Raw genomic sequence first — 21,214 nt, 5'->3', positions numbered from 1 at the left:
GTTCTCTCCAGAGATGTTAGATCGGGATCAAGTCTGGGCTGTGGCCGGGCCACTCAAGGACATTCAGAGCTCTGGAGAAGGTTTTCATCAAGGATCTCTCTGCACTTTGCTCTGTTCATCTTTCCCTCGATCCTGACGAGTCCCTGCTGCTGAAAAACATTCTCCAGCCACCACCCTTTTTCACCGTAGGGATGGTGCCAGGTTTCCTCCAGACGTGACGCTTGGCCTTCAGGCCAAAGAGCTCAATCTTTGTTTCATCAGACCAGAGAATCTTGTTTCTCATGGTCTGAGAGTCTTTAGGTGCCTTTTGACAAACTCCAGCGGGCTGTGTTGTGCCTTTTACTGAGGAGTGGCTTCTGTCTGGCCACTCTACCATAAAGGCCTGATTGGTGAAGTGCTGCTGAGATGGTTGTCCTTCTTGAAGGTTCTCCCATCTACAGAGGAACTCTGGAGCTCTGTCAGCGTGACCATCGGGTTCTAGGCCACCTCCCCGACCAAGGCCCTTCTCTACCGATTTCTCAGTTTGGCCTGGGGGCCAGCTCCAGGAAGAGTCTTTGTGGTTCCAAACTTATTCCATTTAAGAATTATGGAGGCCACTGTGTTCTTGGGGGCCTTCAATGCTGCAGCCATTTTTTGGTACCCTTTCCCAGATCTGTGCTTCGACATAATCCTGTCCCCGGAGCTCTACGGACAATTATTTTGACCTCATGGCTTGGTTTTTGCTTTGACATGCACTGTCAACTGTGGGACCTTATATAGACAGGTGTGTGCCTTTCCAATCAATTTAATTTACCACAGGTGGACTCCAATCAAGTTGTAGAAACATCTCAAGGATGATCAATAGAAACAGGAAGCACCTGAGCTCTATTTGGAGTCTCATAGCAAAGGATCTGAATACTTATGTAAGGTTTTCTGTTCAAAAGAAAATGATATATTTGCAAAAATGTCTCGCTTCATCATTATGGGTATTTTGTGTAGATTTTTGTTTTGGGTAAAAAATAATATTTAATCCCTTTTAGAATAAGGCTGTAACGTAACAAAATATGTGAAAAGTGAAGGGGTCGGAATACTTTCCGAATACCTGTGTGTTTATTTGCAGGAACATTATGCAACAATAGATCAACTAAATAAAAAGGCCCATACCGTTTGGACAAATTGTTTAATTTGCTGGGACAAACAAACAAAACAACAACCGTGTTTGCTAGTCAACTGGTGGTGGTAAAAGGAAGGAGACAAAAAGAGGCAAAACATCCACTACCACTGAATGTACAGATGGAGTGAGAGGACAATAACATGAGGGAGCCAATCAGATTCCAGCCCCCACCCACTCTGATTTAATCTCTGCAGTAAATAATCTGATAGAAAGAGTGGCCCGTGGGCATAAAAACACAACCGCAGTCTCTCCATCCCCATCCTGACTATACTGAGCACACAGCACAGCGCTTCCTTCAGTCCTGCTTGCAGAGCTCAGAGTGAACGGTCATACTCTCCCAGGCCTCTAAATCGAGTGCAGAGTTCATCCCCCTAGTCCAACAAGGCGGGTGGAGAGGGAGCTAAACCAAATCCAATCCAATCGAATGAAGATAAACCACAAAATGTTGTTTAGATTTATTAGCCTATGGATCTCAGATTTTAGACAACACAAGGAATCCGGTGAAAATACCACAATTTGAAACTCCAGTGAACAAGATAACCATAAATTACATAGTAAAGTGTATAAAATATATATTTTTTTCTCGTCTGTATGGTTTCTCAGCACTCAGACATAAATAGTATGGATGCTGTTTCACAATATTCAGTAATGACAACGACTGAAGTAAAACTTTGAAAAAAGGACAACTATTTTCAAAAATCCATTTAGCTTTTTTTTTTAAATCCCAACGGGTTAAGCCAACCCCGGAAACATTCTGTTTGGTAAATCACATTAATAAATAACTTAAACGCCCCCCTTTAGTGTCCTTTTAATGTTATTGCAACCCAATTAGAGTCTGAAAAAGTATGATAACGTGTTGTGTACAGCACTGGCTAAGATTATTTCCAGATATCACTTCCTTGGTATGCAAAACACACACCTCTCATTCTAACTTGATCCACATTGAGATTAAGAACAGAATCCCAATCTCCTGCTTTATGTACAAGAAAAGATCAAGCATTCACCACTGGTTGGTCATCCATGAGAAGCAGCAAGTCTCTAATGCTCTCGTAGCAACCCGGCTCTCTATCCTCCCCCCAAAAAACTGCATGTAGAAAACAGAGCAGAGGACTCCACCCCCTACTCTCCAACCCAAGCCTTTTATCTCCTACGTTTTTATGGTCTTTGACATGTTTTTCTTCCCCCTCTCTTCCTCCATTTCCAAACCATGATGCGATGGATGAATAATCCATAACTTGGGATATGATCTGCTCCGTCCCCCTTCTGGTGATCAGGCTGGGGATTGGCGGAGAGACACAGTAGTGCGAAAAGCCTCCATAACCCTCCTCCTTATCACCATGGTTTCTTGGTTTCTTTAGCAGCAACTACGCAAAGTCTGTTTTTTGTTATTTAAAGCTTGGGTTGATTTGGTGGACTTAAACCGGAAGGTGGTTTAGGTTTAAGGTAATCCAACAGTATGAGTCCAGACAGTGTAGAAACTCTATGGTATTTCAGGGTCAACATCCTACTGTACCCACAGACCAAGCAGAATGAGGAGAGGACAAACTCGCAGATGTATCTTTTCGCCAGTTAATGTGTGGTTATAACTGAGCGTAAGACAGAGGTTCATGGGAGAATCACAGTCCCACTATCTGTCCCAGTTGCATTATCCATCCATTTCCATGAGTCCTCAATGCCACCAGGCGGCGCTGATGCCACTAAACGTCAGTGCTGATGCTGCAGCTGCGGTTGAACATGTCCCTCATAGTGACCGACCGGGTCAGGTTGAGTTTGTGGTAGCTGGGGATCTCTAAGGGCAGGTCCAGGTCGTGTTGCTGGACACTGCGGTAGCTGACGCGGTCGCCGCCGTTCCGCAGTCCGTCTGGGTGCTGCAGGTAGAAGGGCAGCTCATGGTGCGTGCACGACGGGCAGAATGTCTGCGAGCGCGTCAGTTTACGCGCCAACGGCGGGGTGAAGAGGGCGGGGCCGTTGGGGTTGGAGGCGGCGGCCGACGCCGCCACGATGTTGTGGTTGGCGTGTACAGGCGGGAGGCGGGACGTCACCGCGAAGTCGGGCTCCTCCTCCTCCGACTCAGACTCCTCCTTCTTACAGCAATAATACTGTCGGGGGGACAAGAAACGAGGAGAACTTCAATATTCACTGCATATCCTTGAGATTAAGAAATCTTCTCCTTCGTACAGCAATAATAAGGTCAGAGAGAGGGAAATAGGGGAGACTGAAGAGATAAGGACATGAATGATCACAGCATGTCTGTCACTAAGAATAAAAAAAAAAGTTTTAGGTCTATTTGATCTGTGACCAACCAATAGTTTAAGACTTAAAATTCTCTTTTGTAAAGTCCACTACCAACATGAAGATAAACAATAATTGGTATTCAAAGTGCAGGTGACAGCAAAACATTCAGGAGATGACACAAAGAGCAATCCATTAAAGTGTACAGCTACATTACTTGAATGAGATGGCAGGCCTTTTTTAAAATCTCTGCTGCCTTTATGATACTGTCTCATGTGGCACACATTGAAGTTTGGTAAGCTGTTACCAAACATTACATTGAGCTATTACACAACATTACACTGAGAGGGAGTCAGGAATAGAGCGTAAGCATGCATGAGATGGAGATTAACCGACTATTTATACAATTACACTAACATGACTCTGAGAAAAGGAGCTGGATGTCTGTCTATTAGCTGAATGGAATAAGAATGGGTGGTTCGTTAATTAAATGTCCTCTCTTTCTGACCCACTTACTGTCTTATGGTAATACATTGTAATGGAAAAAATGTCTCAACACCCCCCACTCTCCCCTACCAGGTTTTACACTACAGTTTAAACAAGACTCCAAACATACCCCACTCTCCCCTACCCAGAACACTCTCCCCTACCCAGAACACAAGTCTTTATACCTTATAATGTCAAAAGTGGCCAGATTTACCCCACTCTCCCCTCCTCAGTTCTACACACAGCCTCTGTACACTACATTGTACAACTTGTCTCAAGACACCCCACCCTCCCCTACCCAATTCTATCTACACGCTGAAGGTTTGATGATCACAAAACCATCAGGTGTTCCAGAACCAAAGAACCCTTCTGCGTCAAAACATATAGTCTAGTGAGAGACTTCTGAATGCTCTGAGAAACACGTACCCGGCAAGCTGTGCGAGGGGGAACATACCCAAGTCAGTATGTGCAGCTTGAATATACAAAGGGGGGTGTGATGTTGTGATGTCTAACGGCTTCCTGTACCACATAGCCTGACCTCAGTGAAGAGGGGGACAGTCCAGAGGGGCACACCTTGATGAAGACACGTTTGCTGAAGTGCGCCAGTGTGCAAGGAAACTAAATAAAGGCTTTTCGATCTAGATCGAATTACGTGGTGTAATTTCTTTTAGCCTTTTTGTTTTTGGCTTTCAGCAGATTACTAAGCACCCAGTCAGAGGTCTCCATCAGAGGTATAGAGGGACTTGATGCTTATTGTGACAGTAACAGTTCAGTGACAGTACATGGCCTGACCACAATGAAGAGAGGACCAGAGCGTTGTAAGAGGGGCTTACCTGCAGCCTACAGTAACACAGTACTGCGATGATGCACAGTAAGATAACTGTAGCTAAAATACCGCCTGTGATGACCACTGTCCCGGCTGTCATTCGAAATCCTCTCCATCAACAGCCTACAGAAAAGAAAGAATGAAAGAGGAGGGGGGGGGAATTGAGAGAGAGCAAGAGCGAGAGAGAATGGAACAAGAGAGAGGGAGAGAGAGAGAGAATGGAACAAGAGAGAGGGAAAGAAAGGGTGAAGAGATAGATAGCGAGGTAGAGCAAGAGAGAGAGAGAGAGCGAGTGCATTGTGTTCATTAAGTGGATTAACTCTGTGTCATCCCCAGTAACGCTCATTGAATTATCCTTCCTATACATAATCTAGACTTTGTCTCACTGCTTGAAACACAGATAGAGGAGATAAAGAAACAGGAGAATGAGTCGTGGAAGGACAGATAGAGAGAAGGATGAAAGAGGTGGGATGAAAGGGAGGGAGAGATGGGGAGATGGAAGGGAGATGAATAGAGTGAGACGGAGGGCAAAGAGGTATAAGTGGAAAGACAGAGCGTAGAGCGATTGAGAGGAGAGATAGAGAGGAAAGGGAGGAGAGATGGGAAGACAGCGTGATAGAAGGAAAGAAGGTCAATATAAGCTGTGCGGTGAGGTTGGTTGGTAGGATGGAAAGATGGAAAAGATAAAATAAAAGGAGAGGGAGAGGATGGGTGGAAAGGTTTTGAGGAGAGAGATGAGAGTAGAGGGACCGGTTCATAAAAGAGATGGGAAAGGGAAAGGGGGATACCTAGTCAGTTGTACAACTGAATGCATTCAACTGAAATGCGTCTTCTGCATTTAGCCCAACCCCTCAATCAGAGAGGTGCGGGGGGCTGCCATAGAGATGGATGGATGGAGAGCGAGAGAGATTTGAGGAGAGATGGATGGATGGAGAGCGAGAGAGAGGTTTGAGGAGAGATGGATGGATGGAGAGCGAGAGAGGTTTGAGGAGAGATGGATGGATGGAGAGCGAGAGAGAGGTTTGAGGAGAGATGGATGGATGGAGAGCGAGAGAGAGGTTTGAGGAGAGATGGATGGATGGAGAGCAAGAGAGAGGTTTGAGGAGAAATGGATGGAGAGCGAGAGAGAGAGGTTTGAGGAGAGATGGATGGAGAGCGAGAGAGAGAGGTTTGAGGAGAGATGGATGGAGAGCGAGAGAGAGAAGTTTGAGGAGAGATGGATGGAGAGCGAGAGAGAGGTTTGAGGAGAGATGGATGGAGAGCGAGAGAGAGGTTTGAGGAGAGATGGATGGAGAGCGAGAGAGAGAGAGGTTTGAGGAGAGGTGGGTGAAGAGCGAGAGAGGTTTGAGGAGAGATGGGTGAAGAGCGAGAGAGGTTTGAGGAGAGATGGATGGAGAGCGAGAGAGAGAGAGGTTTGAGGAGAGATGGATGGAGAGCGAGAGAGAGAGAGGTTTGAGGAGAGATGGATGGAGAGAGTGAGAGAGAGAGGTTTGAGGAGAGATGGATGGAGAGCGAGAGAGAGGTTTGAGGAGAGATGGATGGAGAGCGAGAGAGAGAGAGGTTTGAGGAGAGATGGGTGGATGGAGAGCGAGAGAGAGAGAGGGGGGGGGGTAAAATCAAAAGTAACAGTAACAGATGCATTAAGTACTGCAGTGCATCTCCTCCTCATGGAATTCACCAGATTTTCCAGTACTTGCTGTGAGATGTTACCCCACTCTTCCACCAAGGCACCTGCAAGTTCCCGGACATTGCTGGGGGGAATGGCCCTAGCCCTCACCCTCCAATCCAACAGGTCCCAGAAGTGCTTAATGGGATTGAGATCTATGGGCTCTTCGCTGGCCATGGCAGAACACTGATATTCCTGTCTTGCAGGAAATCACGCACAGAACGAGCAGTACGGCTGATGGCATTGTCGTGCTGGAGGGTCATGCCAGGATGAGCTTGCAGGAAGGGTACCAGATGAGGGAGGAGGATGTCTTATCTGTAACGCACAGGGTTGAGATTGCCTGCAATGACAACAAACTCAGTCCGATGATGCTGTGACACACTGCCCCAGACCATGACGGACACTCCACCTCTAAATTGATCCCGCTCCAGAGTACAGGCCTCGGTGTAACGCTCATTCCTTCAACGATAAACACGAATCTTACCATCACCTCTGGTGAGACAAAACCGCGACTCGTATGTGAAGAGCACTTTTTGCCATTGGTCCAACGACGGTGGGTTTGTGCCCGTAGGCGACATTGTTGCCGGTGATGTCTGGTGAGGACCTGCCTTACAACAGGCCTACAAGCCCTCAGTCCAGCCTTTCTCAGCCTATTAAGGACAGTCTGAGCACTGATGGAGGGCTTGTGCGTTCCTGGTGTAACCCGGGCAGTTGTTGTTGCCATCCTTTACCTGTCCCGCAGGTGTGATGTTCGGATGTACCGATCCTGTGGAGGTGTTGTTACACGTGGTCTGCCACTGCGAGGACGATCAGCTGTCCATCCTGTCTCCTTGTAGCACTGTCTTAGGCGTCTCACAGTACAGACATGGCAATTTATTGCCCTCGCCACATCTGCAGTCCTCATGCCTCCTTGCAGCATGCCTAAGGCACGTTCACGCAGATGAGCAGGGACCCTGGGCATTTTTATTTTGGTGTTTTTCAGAGTCTGTAGAAAGTCCTCTTTAGTGTCCTAAGTTTTCATACCTGTAACCTTAATTGCCTATCGCCTGTAAGCTGTTAGTGTCTTAACGACCGTTCCACAGGTGCATGTTCATTAATTATTTATGGTTCATTGAACAAGCACGGGTGTCACAACTTCCGCCGAAGTCGGCTCCTCTCCTTGTTCGGGAGGCTTTTGGCGGTCGACGTCACCGGCTTTCTAGCCATCTCCGCTCCATTTTTCATGTATCCATTTGTTTTGTCTTGTTCCCTGCACACCTGGTTTTCATTCCCCAATCAATCTACATGTATTTATTCCTCTGTTCCTCATCATGTGTAAGATTGTCATCATTGTTTAAGATTGTTTGTGTTACGTGTTTATTGTTGACGCGCCAGACTGGTGTGTTTTTCCCCGTGGTATTTCACGAAGATGTTTATTGTTAAACATTATTCTTGTGACTGTTTTGCGCGTTTTGCCTCAAAGTGTGCGCCTGTTCACAAATCTCTGCTCTCCTGCACCTGACTTCGCTACCAGTACGTACACACCTGACAACGGGAAGCAGTGTTTAAACCCTTTACAATTAAGATCTGTGAAGATATTTAGATTTTTTACAAATTATCTTTGAAAGACAGGGTCCTGAAAAAGGGACGTTTCTTTTTTTTGCTGAGTTTATAATGGCAACGGTGGTAGTCCAGATATCACATCATAACAACTGAATTAACAGCTAAAGTAACAACTTAACCAACGAACCTTAGCACTGACTGACACACCAATCTGAGACTGCACTCACTGACCGTCCAACCAACCTAACCTCTTCTCCTGTCCAGCTACAGTGTGTTTGGGTCCAATGAGAGAGAGCAAGAACCTGTCTTTGCCAAAGGCCCTTTACTTTGTTTGGCCCGGCGGATCTGATCAAGTCAATCTAGCAAGCTGTCTACAAACAGCACATACCTACCGGATGGACTCTAATTTGACAAATCTAATTTACAGGTCAAGCCCTCAAATGAAATCAATAGATCTGTGCTAAGGATTGGAAAGAGAAGAAACAGAAAATACAATTTAAAACAGACAAACAGAATAAAAGTCTCATACAGAAAGGACAGAGGGTAGTGTTAAAATATATATATATATATAATAAAAAGAGTATTGTACTACAAAATATGACAAATATCTTTGGGTAATATGTCTGTGTGTGTTTCTGGGAGTATTGACCATAGACATAAAATCACTCTATTCTAGCTATATCATTCAATTTAAAATGGCACTGACTTGGTTGTGCTGACCAGCTAGTTTTGGGTCAATGCTCTTTAACCCAATGAATCCCACCGTAACGTCGGCAGGTTTTCAACTTCTAACCCCTTTTTAAACATTTTGTGTTTGGGCTACAGACTTCTGGGTTGTACCATTGGATTAATCTATTTCTTCTGTATCCGTTAGTCTGTGTGATTAACGGGGGCTGAGCTAGAGCGACAAGGGGCCCGGGGCCTGGTCTTTTTTTTACCAAAAACGTCTGTCGAGTCTGAATGTCTTGACCACATGTTTTGCTCTATGATGCTCACAAGCTACACAAGAGTCGTTCGAATTTGAGGGGGTTCTTCTACGTGGACAATCATAGAAAATCCGAGGACATAGTTTATTACAGTATTATAGACACTAACACAAGTGATCGTGAGATTTTAATACGGTTTTAAATACCTCTATGGACCGTAAAGGAAATCACACTACAAACTATCACCCTCAGACACTTAAGGAAATCATGAACGTCATGGATATATTGGAATTTGTGGAAATATGCAGGCTTAAATACCCAGATCTTGTGAGATACACATGGCGGAGGCTCGATCAAGCTACTCGTCTTGATTACTTTCTTATGTCATTCTCTATGGTACCAAAAGTTGAAACAAAGTGATGATAGGGGACAGAATGCAGTCGGACCATCACATAATTGGCATATACTGTATATTACTCTTACAGAATTTCCACGTGGGTGAGGGTATTGGAAATTTAATCGAAGCCTACTGGATGATAACTTGTTTTTAACTAGGACAGAAGAATTTATAACTAACTTTTTCCTGCATAACACAAGTACAGCAGATCCCATTTTTGTATGGGACACTTTTAAATGTGCCTTTAGAGGCCATGCAATTCAGTACTCACTTATAAAACAAAAGCAATTTAGGTCAAGAGTCCATATTAACAAAGAAAATTGAAGGACTAACAGTACAGATAGATAGCAATAAAAACTGTACCATAGAGGCTCAGAGTAAGTTGGAGGAAAAACAAAAAGAAATGGAGGAACTTATTCAAGAAAGATCCAGTGTGATGTATTATAAAAATAAAGCTAACTGGATGGAATATGGGGAAAAATGCAGACAAATTATTTTTCAATCTTCAACATAGAAATGCTACCAATAACTTTTCGCTGTAACTTGTGACAAATCATTGAGTCACTCATGATTCCATGAATGATCATTTGAAAGAGGAAGTAAAGTACTTTAAGGATCCTCTTAAGGATCTGTCCCTAAAATGACATACCCAAATCTAACTGCCTGTAGCTCAGGCCCTGAGGCAAGGATATGCACATTCTTGGTACCATTTGAAAGGAAACACTTTGATGTTTGTGGAAATGTAAAAGGAAAGTAGGATAATATAACACAATAGATCTGGTAAAGATAATACAAAGAAAAAACAACCATTATTTTGTATTTTTTTTGTACCATCATCATTGAAATGCAAGAGATAGGCCATAATGTACAGTGCCTTGCGAAAGTATTCGGCCCCCTTGAACTTTGCGACCTTTTGCCACATTTCAGGCTTCAAACATAAAGATATAAAACTGTATTTTTTTGTGAAGAATCAACAACAAGTGGGACACAATCATGAAGAGGAACGACATTTATTGGATATTTAAAACTTTTTTAACAAATCAAAAACTGAAAAATTGGGCGTGCAAAATTATTCAGCCCCTTTACTTTCAGTGCAGCAAACTTTCTCCAGAAGTTCAGTGAGGATCTCTGAATGATCCAATGTTGACCTAAATGACTAATGATGATAAATACAATCCACCTGTGTGTAATCAAGTCTCCGTATAAATGCACCTGCACTGTGATAGTCTCAGAGGTCCGTTAAAAGCGCAGAGAGCATCATGAAGAACAAGGAACACACCAGGCAGGTCCGAGATACTGTTGTGAAGAAGTTTAAAGCCGGATTTGGATACAAAAAGATTTCCCAAGCTTTAAACATCCCAATGAGCACTGTGCAAGCGATAATATTGAAATGGAAGGAGTATCAGACCACTGCAAATCTACCAAGACCTGGCCGTCCCTCTAACCTTTCAGCTCATACAAGGAGAAGACTGATCAGAGATGCAGCCAAGAGGCCCATGATCACTCTGGATGAACTGCAGAGATCTACAGCTGAGGTGGGAGACTCTGTCCATAGGACAACAATCAGTCGTATATTGCACAAATCTGGCCTTTATGGAAGAGTGGCAAGAAGAAAGCCATTTCTTAAAGATATCCATAAAAAGTGTCGTTTAAAGTTTGCCACAAGCCACCTGGGAGACACACCAAACATGTGGAAGAAGGTGCTCTGGTCAGATGAAACCAAAATTGAACTTTTTGGCAACAATACAAAACGTTATGTTTGGCGTAAAAGCAACACAGCTGAACACACCATCCCCACTGTCAAACATGGTGGTGGCAGCATCATGGTTTGGGCCTGCTTTTCTTCAGCAGGGACAGGGAAGATGGTTCAAATTGATGGGAAGATGAATGGAGCCAAATACAGGACCATTCTGGAAGAAAACCAGAAAACCTGATGGAGTCTGCAAAAGACCTGAGACTGGGACGGAGATTTGTCTTCCAGCAAGACAATGATCCAAAACATAAAGCAAAATCTACAATGGAATGGTTCAAAAATAAACATATCCAGGTGTTAGAATGGCCAAGTCAAAGTCCAGACCTGAATCCAATCGAGAATCTGTGGAAAGAACTGAAAACTGCTGTTCACAAATGCTCTCCATCCAACCTCACTGAGCTCGAGCTGTTTTGCAAGGAGGAATGGGAAAAAAATTCAGTCTCTCGATGTGCAAAACTGATAGAGACATACCCCAAGCGACTTACAGCTGTAATCGCAGCAAAAGGTGGCGCTACAAAGTATTAACTTAAGGGGGCTGAATAATTTTGCACGCCCAATTTTTCAGTTTTTGATTTGTTAAAAAAGTTTGAAATATCCAATAAATGTCGTTCCACTTCATGATTGTGTCCCACTTGTTGTTGATTCTTCACAAAAAAATACAGTTTTATATCTTTATGTTTGAAGCCTGAAATGTGGCAAAAGGTCGCAAAGTTCAAGGGGGCCAAATACTTTCGCAAGGCACTGTATTATTCCAGCCCAGGTGCAATTTAGCAGTGTATGCGCAAAGTTTTAGACTGATCCAATGAACCATTGCATTTCTGTTCAAACGTTTGTATCAAGACTGCCCAAATGTGCCTAATTTGTTTATTAAAAACTTTTCATGTTCAAAATTGTGCACTCTCCTCAAACAATAGCATGGTATTATTTCACTATACTAGCTACTGAAAATTGGACAGTGCAGTTAGATGAACAAGAATTTAAGCTTTCTGACAGTATTAGATATGTCTATGTCCTGGGAAATGTTCTTGTTACTTACAACTTCGTGCTAATCACATTAGCCAACTTTAGCTCAACCGTCCTCTGGATGGGACACTGATCCTGAAGAAGATTTATTAAGAATGTTTTCCCTTCAGTCTCCTCCATCTCCACTAACCGAAGCTAATTGTATGGATTATTTTCCTATAAACAATGTAAAATGAACATCTGTACAGAAAGACTCATGTGAAGGCCAAATTATAGAGGAGGAACTTCATGATGCAATTAAAGTCTGGAAAAACTCCAGGGCTGGATGGCATATCAGTGGAAGTATACCTATTTTTTTTTATATACTCAGAGGACCATTATTAGCATGTTTTAACCACTCCTATATTAACAGAAGATTATCGGACACGCAACAAGAAGGTCTGATTTCATTATTATTGAAAGTGGTATATATAAAGATCCAGTCCATTTAAAAAAATTGGAGGCCTCTTACACTTCAGTGTTGTGATGCAAAAATTCTAGCTAAATGCTTAGCGCATACAATTGAAAAGGTTTTGTCAGATATTATTCATCCTAATCAGACAGTTTTTTTTACATGGACGATACATTGGAGATAATATAGGACAAGTACTGGAAACAATAGAATACTATGAAATATTAGGGAATCCAGGCCTGGTTTTCATAGCTGACTTTGAAAAGGCTTTTGATCAAGTACAGCTGGAGTTCATATATAAATGCCTGGAAAGTTTCAATTTTTGAAAATCTCTTATAAAATGGGTTAAAGTTATGTATAGTAAAGCTAGGTGTAAAATAGTAAATAATGGCTACATCTCAGAAAGTTTTCAACTGTTAAGAGGAGCGAAACAAGGTTGTCCACTATAGACATATCTATTTATTATTGCCATCGAAATGTTAGCTGTTAAAATGAGATCCAACAATAATATTAATGGATTATAAATCCGTGTCTTAAAAACAATTATAATCCCTCCACAGCCTCATAGAGGATCTAGATAATTTGTCTAACCTCTCTGGATTAAAACCAAAGTGTACTATATTACGTATTGGATCACAAAAAAATGCTACTTTTACATTACCGTGTAATGGTCTGATGGGGATGTGGACATATTTGGTATACATATCCCGAAAGAAAGAAATTATCTCGCTCCAATACATTTTAATAAAAGTTATCAAAAATAGATAAGATCTTGCTACCATGGAGAGGAAAATACCTGTCTACTTGTGGAAAAATCCCCCTGATTAACTTTTCAGTCACATCACGGTTGACCTATTTGCTTTGCCTACACCTAGCGACCTGCTTTTTAAATTATATGAGCAAAAGATATTCAATTTTATTTGGAATGGCAAGCCAGACAAAATTAAAAGGTCCTATTTATATAATGAATATGAATTCAGAGGGCAGAACTTATTAAATATTAAAGCAATAGACCTCTCACTAAAGGCATCAGTCATACAAAAATTATACTTAAATCCAAAATAGTTCTCTAGTAAATTAGTAAGAACATCTCACCCCATGTTCAAGAATGGCCTTTTTCTCTTTATTCAGATTACAACCGCTCACTTTCGGTTATTTGAAAACTAAATAATCTCCAAAATATAGTTATTTTTTAAACAAGCCATAGGTTGCAATTTCAGTTTAATCCACCTGAAAAGACAGAACAAATAATACAAAAAATATTGTGGTTAAACTCAAGTATACAAATTGATTTAAAAAATGAAGTATTTTTCAATAAAATAAAAAAGGTCTAATCTTTGTAAATGATATCATAAATAGGACTGGTAGATTTATGTCACACATGCAGGTAACACAGACTTATGGAAAAGTCTGCTCTACCCAAAATCACAACTAACTAATTGCAGCATTACCAGAAAAATGGAAGAGGCAAGTGGAAGGGGGAAAAGTAAGGAACTTGTCTGTCGGCCCTGAATTAAAGACCAACAATGGTTCAAGAAAATTGTGAGAAATAAAAATACATACTAGTTTCATTTAAGGACCAAAAAATTGACAGCTGTGCCATATAAATTGCAAAATAGTTCGGAAGAGATTTTCGATGTACCAAATCCATGGCACATGGTGGCTGAATGGTTTATGAAATATCGCCAGATTCAAAACACAAGCATTTTCATTTTTTTAATGCATTTTTTATTTAACCTTTTTTTCAAACTAGGCAAGTCAGTTAAGAACAAATTATTATTTTCATTGACGCCAAACCCGGACGACGCTGGGCCAATTGTGCACCGCCCTATGGGATTCCCAATCATGGCCGGATGTGATGCAACCTGGATTTAAATGTAAATTATTATAAAAATGTATTGCAACCAATAGAATGTTAATATATGGGGGATTCAATCTTCCCAGCTCTGCCGATTTTTCTGCGAGGAGGCAGAGTTATTAGATCATTTATTTTAGTACTGTTCATATGCAGCTCGTTTTTTGGTCACAGGTCCAGGAATGGCTGAAGAATTGCAACATTTACCTAAAACTAACACTGCAGATAGCAATACTGGGTGACTTAAAAAGTCATAGTCAATCTAACGATAATATAATAATTGTTTAATTAATTTACAATCTGTAGAATCTATGAGAATAGAAAGGTTCAGTAGTTTTGTGAAGCATCACAGCACAGTTGAAAAATATATGGCAAATGGAAGTCCAAAATGGATGGTGTTAAGAGATAGATGGGAGGGGTTGAATGGAGCTGAAGGGTGGGACTAATAACAAGATAGCAAATAAATCATTCTCTCTATAATTATTCTGACATTTCACATTCTAAAAATAAAGTGGTGATCCTAACTGACCTAAGACAGGGAATTTTTGCTGGGATTAAATGTCAGGAATTGTGAAAAACTGAGTTTAAATGTATTTGGCTACGGTGTATGTAAACTTCTGACTTCAACTGTAGATACTTTTGTACCGGTTTCCTCCAGCACCTTCACAAGGTCCTTTGCTTTTGTTCTGGGATTGATTTACTCTTTTCGCACCAAAGTACGTTCATCACTAGGAGATCATCCTGAGCAGTATGACGGCTGCGTGGTCCCATGGTGTTTATAGTTGCGTACTATTGTTTGTACAGATGAACGTGGTACCTTCAGGCATTTGGAAATTGCTTCCAAGGATGAACCAGACTTGTGGAGGTCTACAAAAAAAATTCTGAGGTCTTGGCTGATTTCTTTTGATTTTCCCATGATGTCAAACGAAGAGGCACTGAGTTTGAAGGCAGGCCTTGAAATACATCCACAGATACACCTCCCATTGACTCAAATGATGTCAATTAACCTACCAGAAGCTTCTAAAGCCATGACATCATTTTCTGGAATTTTCCAATCTGTTTAAAGGCGCAGTCAACTTAGTGTATGTAAACTTCTGACCCACTGGAATTGTGATACAGTGAATTATAAGTGAAATAATCTGTCTGGAAACAATTGTTGGAAGAATTACTTGTGTCATGCACAAAGTAGAAGTCCTAACTGACTTGCCAAAACTATAGTTAACAAGAAATTTGTGGAGTGGTTGAAAAACGAGTTTTAATGACTCCAACCTAAGTGTATGCAATCTTCCAACTTCAACTGTATGTGGGTATGTGCATGTATATATATGGATATACACTACCGTTCAAAAGTTTGGGGGCACTTGAAATGTTCTTGTTATTGAAAGAAAAGCACATTTTTGTCCATTAAAATAACAAAATTTATCAGAAATACAGTGTAGACTTTGTTAATGTTGTAAATGACTATTGTAGCTGGAAACGGCAGATTTTTTTATGGAATATCTACATAGGCATACAAAGGCCCATTACCAGCAACCATCCCTCCTGAGTTCCAATGGCACGATGAGTTAGAAAATCAAAGTTTATCATTTTAAAAGGCTAATTGATCATTAGAAAACCCCTTTGTCAATTAAGTTAGCACAGCTGAAAACTGTTCTGATTAAAGAAGCAATACAGCTGGCATTCTTTAGACTAGTTTAATATCTGGAGCATCAGCATTTGTGGATTTGATTACAGGCTCAAAATGGCCAGAAACATAGACTTTCTTGTGAAACTGGTCAGCCTACTCCATGCAAGAAATTGTCAAGAAACTGAAGATCTCATACAATGCTTCGTACTACTCCCTTCACAGAACAGCGCAAACTGGCTCTAACCAGAATATAAAGAGGAGTGGGAGGCCCTGGTGCACAACTGAGCTAGAGGACAAGTACATTAGAGTGTCTAGTTTGAGAAACAGACGTCTCACAAGTCCTCAACTGGAAGATTCATTAAATAGTACTAGCCTAACACCAATCTCAATGTCAACAGTGAGGAGGCGACTCCGGGATGCTGCCCTTCTAGGCAGAGTTGCAAAGAAAAAGCCATATCTCAGACTGGCCAATAAAAAGAAAAGATTAAGATGGGCAAAAAAACACAGACACTGGACAGAGGAACTCTGCCTAGACGGCCAGAATCCCGGAGTCGCCTCTTCGCTGTTGACGTTGAGACTGGTGTTTTACGGGTACTATTTCAAACATATATATAAAAAAACACAAGTGATTGCGTTAGCTCCATTGTTGGCTAGCTCCTCTGGACAACAGCATCCTGACGAATGAGTACATTTTCTATGCCAGGTGAAATCACGCCTCATTAGCTCATTGTTATCGATGTACCCAAATAAATGTCACTAGAAAACAGCTAAAACAAACGCAAATGCGACTTCTTTGCTGTTATTCTGCCTGCACTTTTTGAAGTGACTAAGTTACAGTAGTTGGCTAGCTAGCTAGCTAGCAAGGGATAACTACGTTGCCAGCCAGTATGGCAATGGAACATTTAGAACGGACGACTGGGTCGCGTCAATAGACACAGAACAAAAAGATGACTGGGTCGCTTCTCTAGCAACAGAACCATAGAACAAACAACCAGCAACCCTAGATTTGTGTCGGGACTATGTCTTGTGGAAGGATGGAATAGTGTGAATAAATTCACCAAAATAATTTTTTGAATTAAAATATGTTGATCATTATTTTATGTTGGTAACCTGTTGTATACAAGTGATAATGCCCTCAAAGCCAGTATTTGGAGGATATATTGGTACGGTTTGCTGGCCATTGTCTTTGTCTCGGGCCTAACAACACCCGTGCCAATATATTCTTCAAACACCAGCTTCTCGGGCATTATCACTCAACTCCAAACTCCAAACAGTTATCACATTTACCAGTGAGCAAACAATTTCTGTACTTACAGCATTCATTTAAATTCCCTTTTATCAGGTTTTTGTTTTGGCAGACCTAATTGATGTTAGTGAAATTTGTCAAAAGTCCTGAATGCAACTATTTATGTGAAATTGTCCTGGTTGTCCTGAAAAGAAGATGGTAAAACACTTCATTGTGAGGCTAAATATAAGGGCTGGACATGCAGATAAATTCAAGTCCTGGGGTCTCAGGACTGATAGGTTTAACCTCTGTGTCACACCCTGATCTGTTTCACCTGTCCCTGTGCTTGTCACCACCCCCTCCAGGTGTCACCCATCTTCCCCATTATCCCCTGGGTATTTATGCCTGTGCTTTCTGTCTGTATGTGCCAGTTCGTCTTGTCAAGTCAACCAGCGTGTTACTCCGTGCGCCTGCTTTTTCCTTTTCACAGATTTCTTCTAGACCTCCCAGTTTTGACCCTTGCCTGCCTTCACTCTGAACCCGCCTGCCTGACTATACTGCCTGCCCTGACCTCGAGCCTGCCTGCCACTCTGTACCTCCTGGACTCTGACCTTGTTATGATCTTTGGCCTGTCCTTGACCATTCACTTGCCTGCCCCTTGGATACTAATAAATATCAGTGACTCGAACCATATGCCTCCCGTGTCTGCATCTGGGTCTCACCCTGTGCCTCTATACTCTGACCTGTGGCTAATTATGTTGCGGGTACTAAATTACCCAAACCCCACACAGACCAGGAAAATCTGATCAGACTCCCACTCACAGAAGATTGAGGAAGCTACCAATGCAAATACCTTTTCCCTCAGTCTTCTGTGAGTAGGGGGTCTTGATCAGCTTTTCCTGGTCCGTGGGGATTTGGGTAATTTAGCACATGTACAGTATGTGTTATAATCACACAAACTCACGTGCACACGCAGGGAGAACCACAGCGCTGCGGAGGCCGAACCCCTAGTGTCCCCTAGGGATGACCTAATGATAGCGTGCGAGAGATGTGTTGCCGTAACACGACGTGCTGCGTTAATTATTTACCACAGACACACCGGAAGGCGTGTAATCAGAAAAACATAAAGCGTGTCCCGCCACAAACTACAGGAGACACACCATTGTTCAACAATGGAGAAATCTTGTTGGCTCAGCTCCTGTGTGTCTTATGGAATAACAGATGTAAGGGGTGGTGTTGTGTACAGTGCACACACACACAATGCAGACATTCTCACAGGTACACACAGTGGTACAGAGACAGAGACACACTAAAAAACAGACTATAGACACACACACACACACACCTCTCTCGTCCCCTCCTTCTGCTCCCCTCTCTCTATCCCGCTTTCTCACTCTGTTCTACACACAAACTGACATACAGTAGTTCTAGCTCTAACACACACAGACAGTGGGTCGGAAGGAATAAGTTGGTACGTTAATGTAACATGGCACAAACCACAATAGGAGTCTTGCCAATTACTTTCGACAATCATAAAGTTGAAAAGGGAGAGAGAGAGAATACACGGGCGGGGGTGAAAGACACGCACCGGGAAATAGGGATACTACCACAGGGGCTGATTCAACAAAGCTAGCTCAGAGAAACAAAATAATTAACTAGAAGTGTTCTCACTCCTATAAAGTTCTTTCTTTTTAACAGTGACAACCTAATCTCGTCCAATGGCCGCCTCTCTCTCTCTCTCTGACGAACCGTCTGGTTTCACAGCGCCTCAGAATGGGACTTGACTGGAAGTCTCTAGCTAGCCTATGTGGTTTCGACAGAAAACGCTAACATCGGGCTTTCAGGGATCTTCCCCTGGAAAAACTGAAGTGGGAACTCCGCTCAGGTATCTTTCTACGGCTGCTACGTTAGGTTAGTCTATTTTCCTGGCTACCCAGGAAATGTCCTTTTATTCATCATTAGCTTTGATACTTTGATTGGTTAAAGATGATCCATTCGCTGATGATTTTGCTTTGTACAACACCCCTCATTTTGACATCACCACAATCTACTTCAACGATTGTAGTCTCAGACTGAATTACGTAGCCAACGATAGGAGCAGTGGAATAATTCAGTTAGTCTATAGCGCCAGGCAATTAGTCTATAGCAGGAGCATACGAAACAATCGCTGGTTTAATTGGCTGATCTCTCAGTCCATCGCCATCTAGAATTTGAGATCAAACCGGATGTGATATGTGTTCAAGAAACATGGCTTATACCACATCTTGATTTGTATTATTCTTGGCTATTGTTCAATCAGATCTGATAGATCAATTGGACAGGGTGGTGGTTGTGCTACATTCATAAGGGAAGGTCTTGTATATCGTAACATACCTGTCCCATCTGAATATGAATGCTTGATGGTGGAAATCTACAGTCCAGTTAGTAATATTAAAGTGTGTTTTTTATTTACAACCCTTGTCGTCAACTATCTGTAGCGATGTTTGATGAAATATCAAGAGACATGGTGCGGCAACTTCCATGCACAGAATAGTTTATGGGGAAGCACACATACAGATGCTAATGGTACTATTGTGGAAGATAGGATGGAAACAAGAGCATCAGTATGTCTTAACGATGGATGTGGTACAGGAGTTGATGTTGTTAGAGGGGTGACATACTGCCTGGACCCCGCACTGGCTTCTAACTCTATTGCATCTACGTGAGAATGGAATGTAATGAATGATTCTGTTGGATCATTTCCTGATTTTGTGTACCATGAACCTTGATGTTACTATTCCAGATAGGGTACCGTTCTGCTTTCATAAAGCAGACTGGGAAAAGTTTGGTGATCATTGCTTATTAAAAGTCTGTTGGAGAGTTGTCTTTCGAGGGGCCGGTTGATGTTTGTGCTGCCTCTGTGATCTCTCTTGATTTTGAGTGCTGCGAATTTATATGTACCAGTGAGTGAAATGGGTGAGAAAAAGAAGAAGGTTCCTTGTTGGACCGAGGAGTGCACTGCGGCTATTCGAGAAAGAAATATGGCTTACAGAGGAATATGACTCTGAAAAATATAGTTGATTTTGAAAGGAAGAGAGCTTTAGTACGTAGGGTCATTAAGTCTGTCAAGAGCAATGCATGGAGACAGTTCTGCTCTACAATAGGCAGAGGGTACTGAGCTGTGGGGTGTATGGTCTATATTGAAGAAGATGACTGGAAGAAGCAAGTCCACGCAAATTGCAGTTTTGGTTGTGGGTCCAGAAAATGTCCCTAATTGATGATGAAAAAGGTGTGAGATTTGGAATGTTCATGTCTATAAGGAAAGGGATACGGTTGACTCTTCTTTGGATGCTGTTTTTACCATACATGAGATGCATTCAGCCTTAATAGGTTGTGGATATACAGCCTCAGGTCATAATCAGTTGTGCTTGTTTTTTAAACTAGGCAAGTGAGTTAAGAACATATTCTTATTTACAATGACGGCCTAGGAACTGCCTTGTTCAGGGGGCAGAATGACAGATCTTTACCTTGTCACCTCAGGGATTCGATCTAGCAACCTTTCGGTTATTCGCCCAACGCTCTAATCACTAGGCTACATGCCACCCCGCTCATCTACCTGATTGTGTCATACATGTTCTCTTGAGATTATTTAACAAGATTTGTAGTGAGGGGGTTATAGCTTCTGGTTGGAAACGTCCGGTAATATTACCTTTTGTAAAGCCTGGTAAGGACACTTCATGTGCTGATAGTTACAGACCAATAGCACTGACCTCAAACTTGTGTAAACTGATGGAAAAGATGATTGTCATATTTCCTGGAACATGAAGGTTTATTGAGTCAATGTCAAAGCGGATAGCGTAAAGGTAGATCTATTTTGGATGCATTAGTAAAAGGTGAGCAATGAAATGGAAAAAATCTCTGAAAGTCTTATTTTTTTTATTTTCTTTACATTGAATATGCTCATGACACCACTGTGTGGAGAGAAGGCCTACTGATTAAGATGGAAATACTTGGTATTGGTGGGAGATTATATAACTGGGTTTGGCCTTCTTATTTAATCTAGGATTGCTACCCAAACCGGCTGGTCAATCGTTCTATCCATTTCATTTTATGCCTATGGAGTAGACAATGGT

The 21,214-nt window shown here is 42.0% G+C and overlaps 1 protein-coding gene across 1 annotated transcript in view; it reads right to left on the bottom strand.

Moving 5' to 3' along the window:
- Positions 1-2,526: 2,526 nt before the first annotated feature.
- LOC139410061 (protein FAM163B-like) overlaps positions 2,527-21,214 on the bottom strand; it is a 45,029-nt gene continuing 26,341 nt past the window's right edge. Inside the window, exons 2-3 of the mRNA XM_071155497.1 lie at positions 4,705-4,820; positions 2,527-3,252 (exon numbers count right to left, since the gene is read on the bottom strand). Coding sequence (XP_071011598.1) covers positions 2,851-3,252; positions 4,705-4,797 — 495 coding nt within the window. The 5' untranslated portion in view covers positions 4,798-4,820 and the 3' untranslated portion in view covers positions 2,527-2,850. The remainder of the gene's footprint in view (positions 3,253-4,704; positions 4,821-21,214) is intronic.

The sequence above is a fragment of the Oncorhynchus clarkii genome, chromosome 5 (genome assembly GCF_045791955.1).
Source record: "Oncorhynchus clarkii lewisi isolate Uvic-CL-2024 chromosome 5, UVic_Ocla_1.0, whole genome shotgun sequence".
Taxonomy (NCBI): domain Eukaryota; kingdom Metazoa; phylum Chordata; class Actinopteri; order Salmoniformes; family Salmonidae; genus Oncorhynchus; species Oncorhynchus clarkii.
This window is presented reverse-complemented; position numbering and strand designations above follow the sequence as displayed.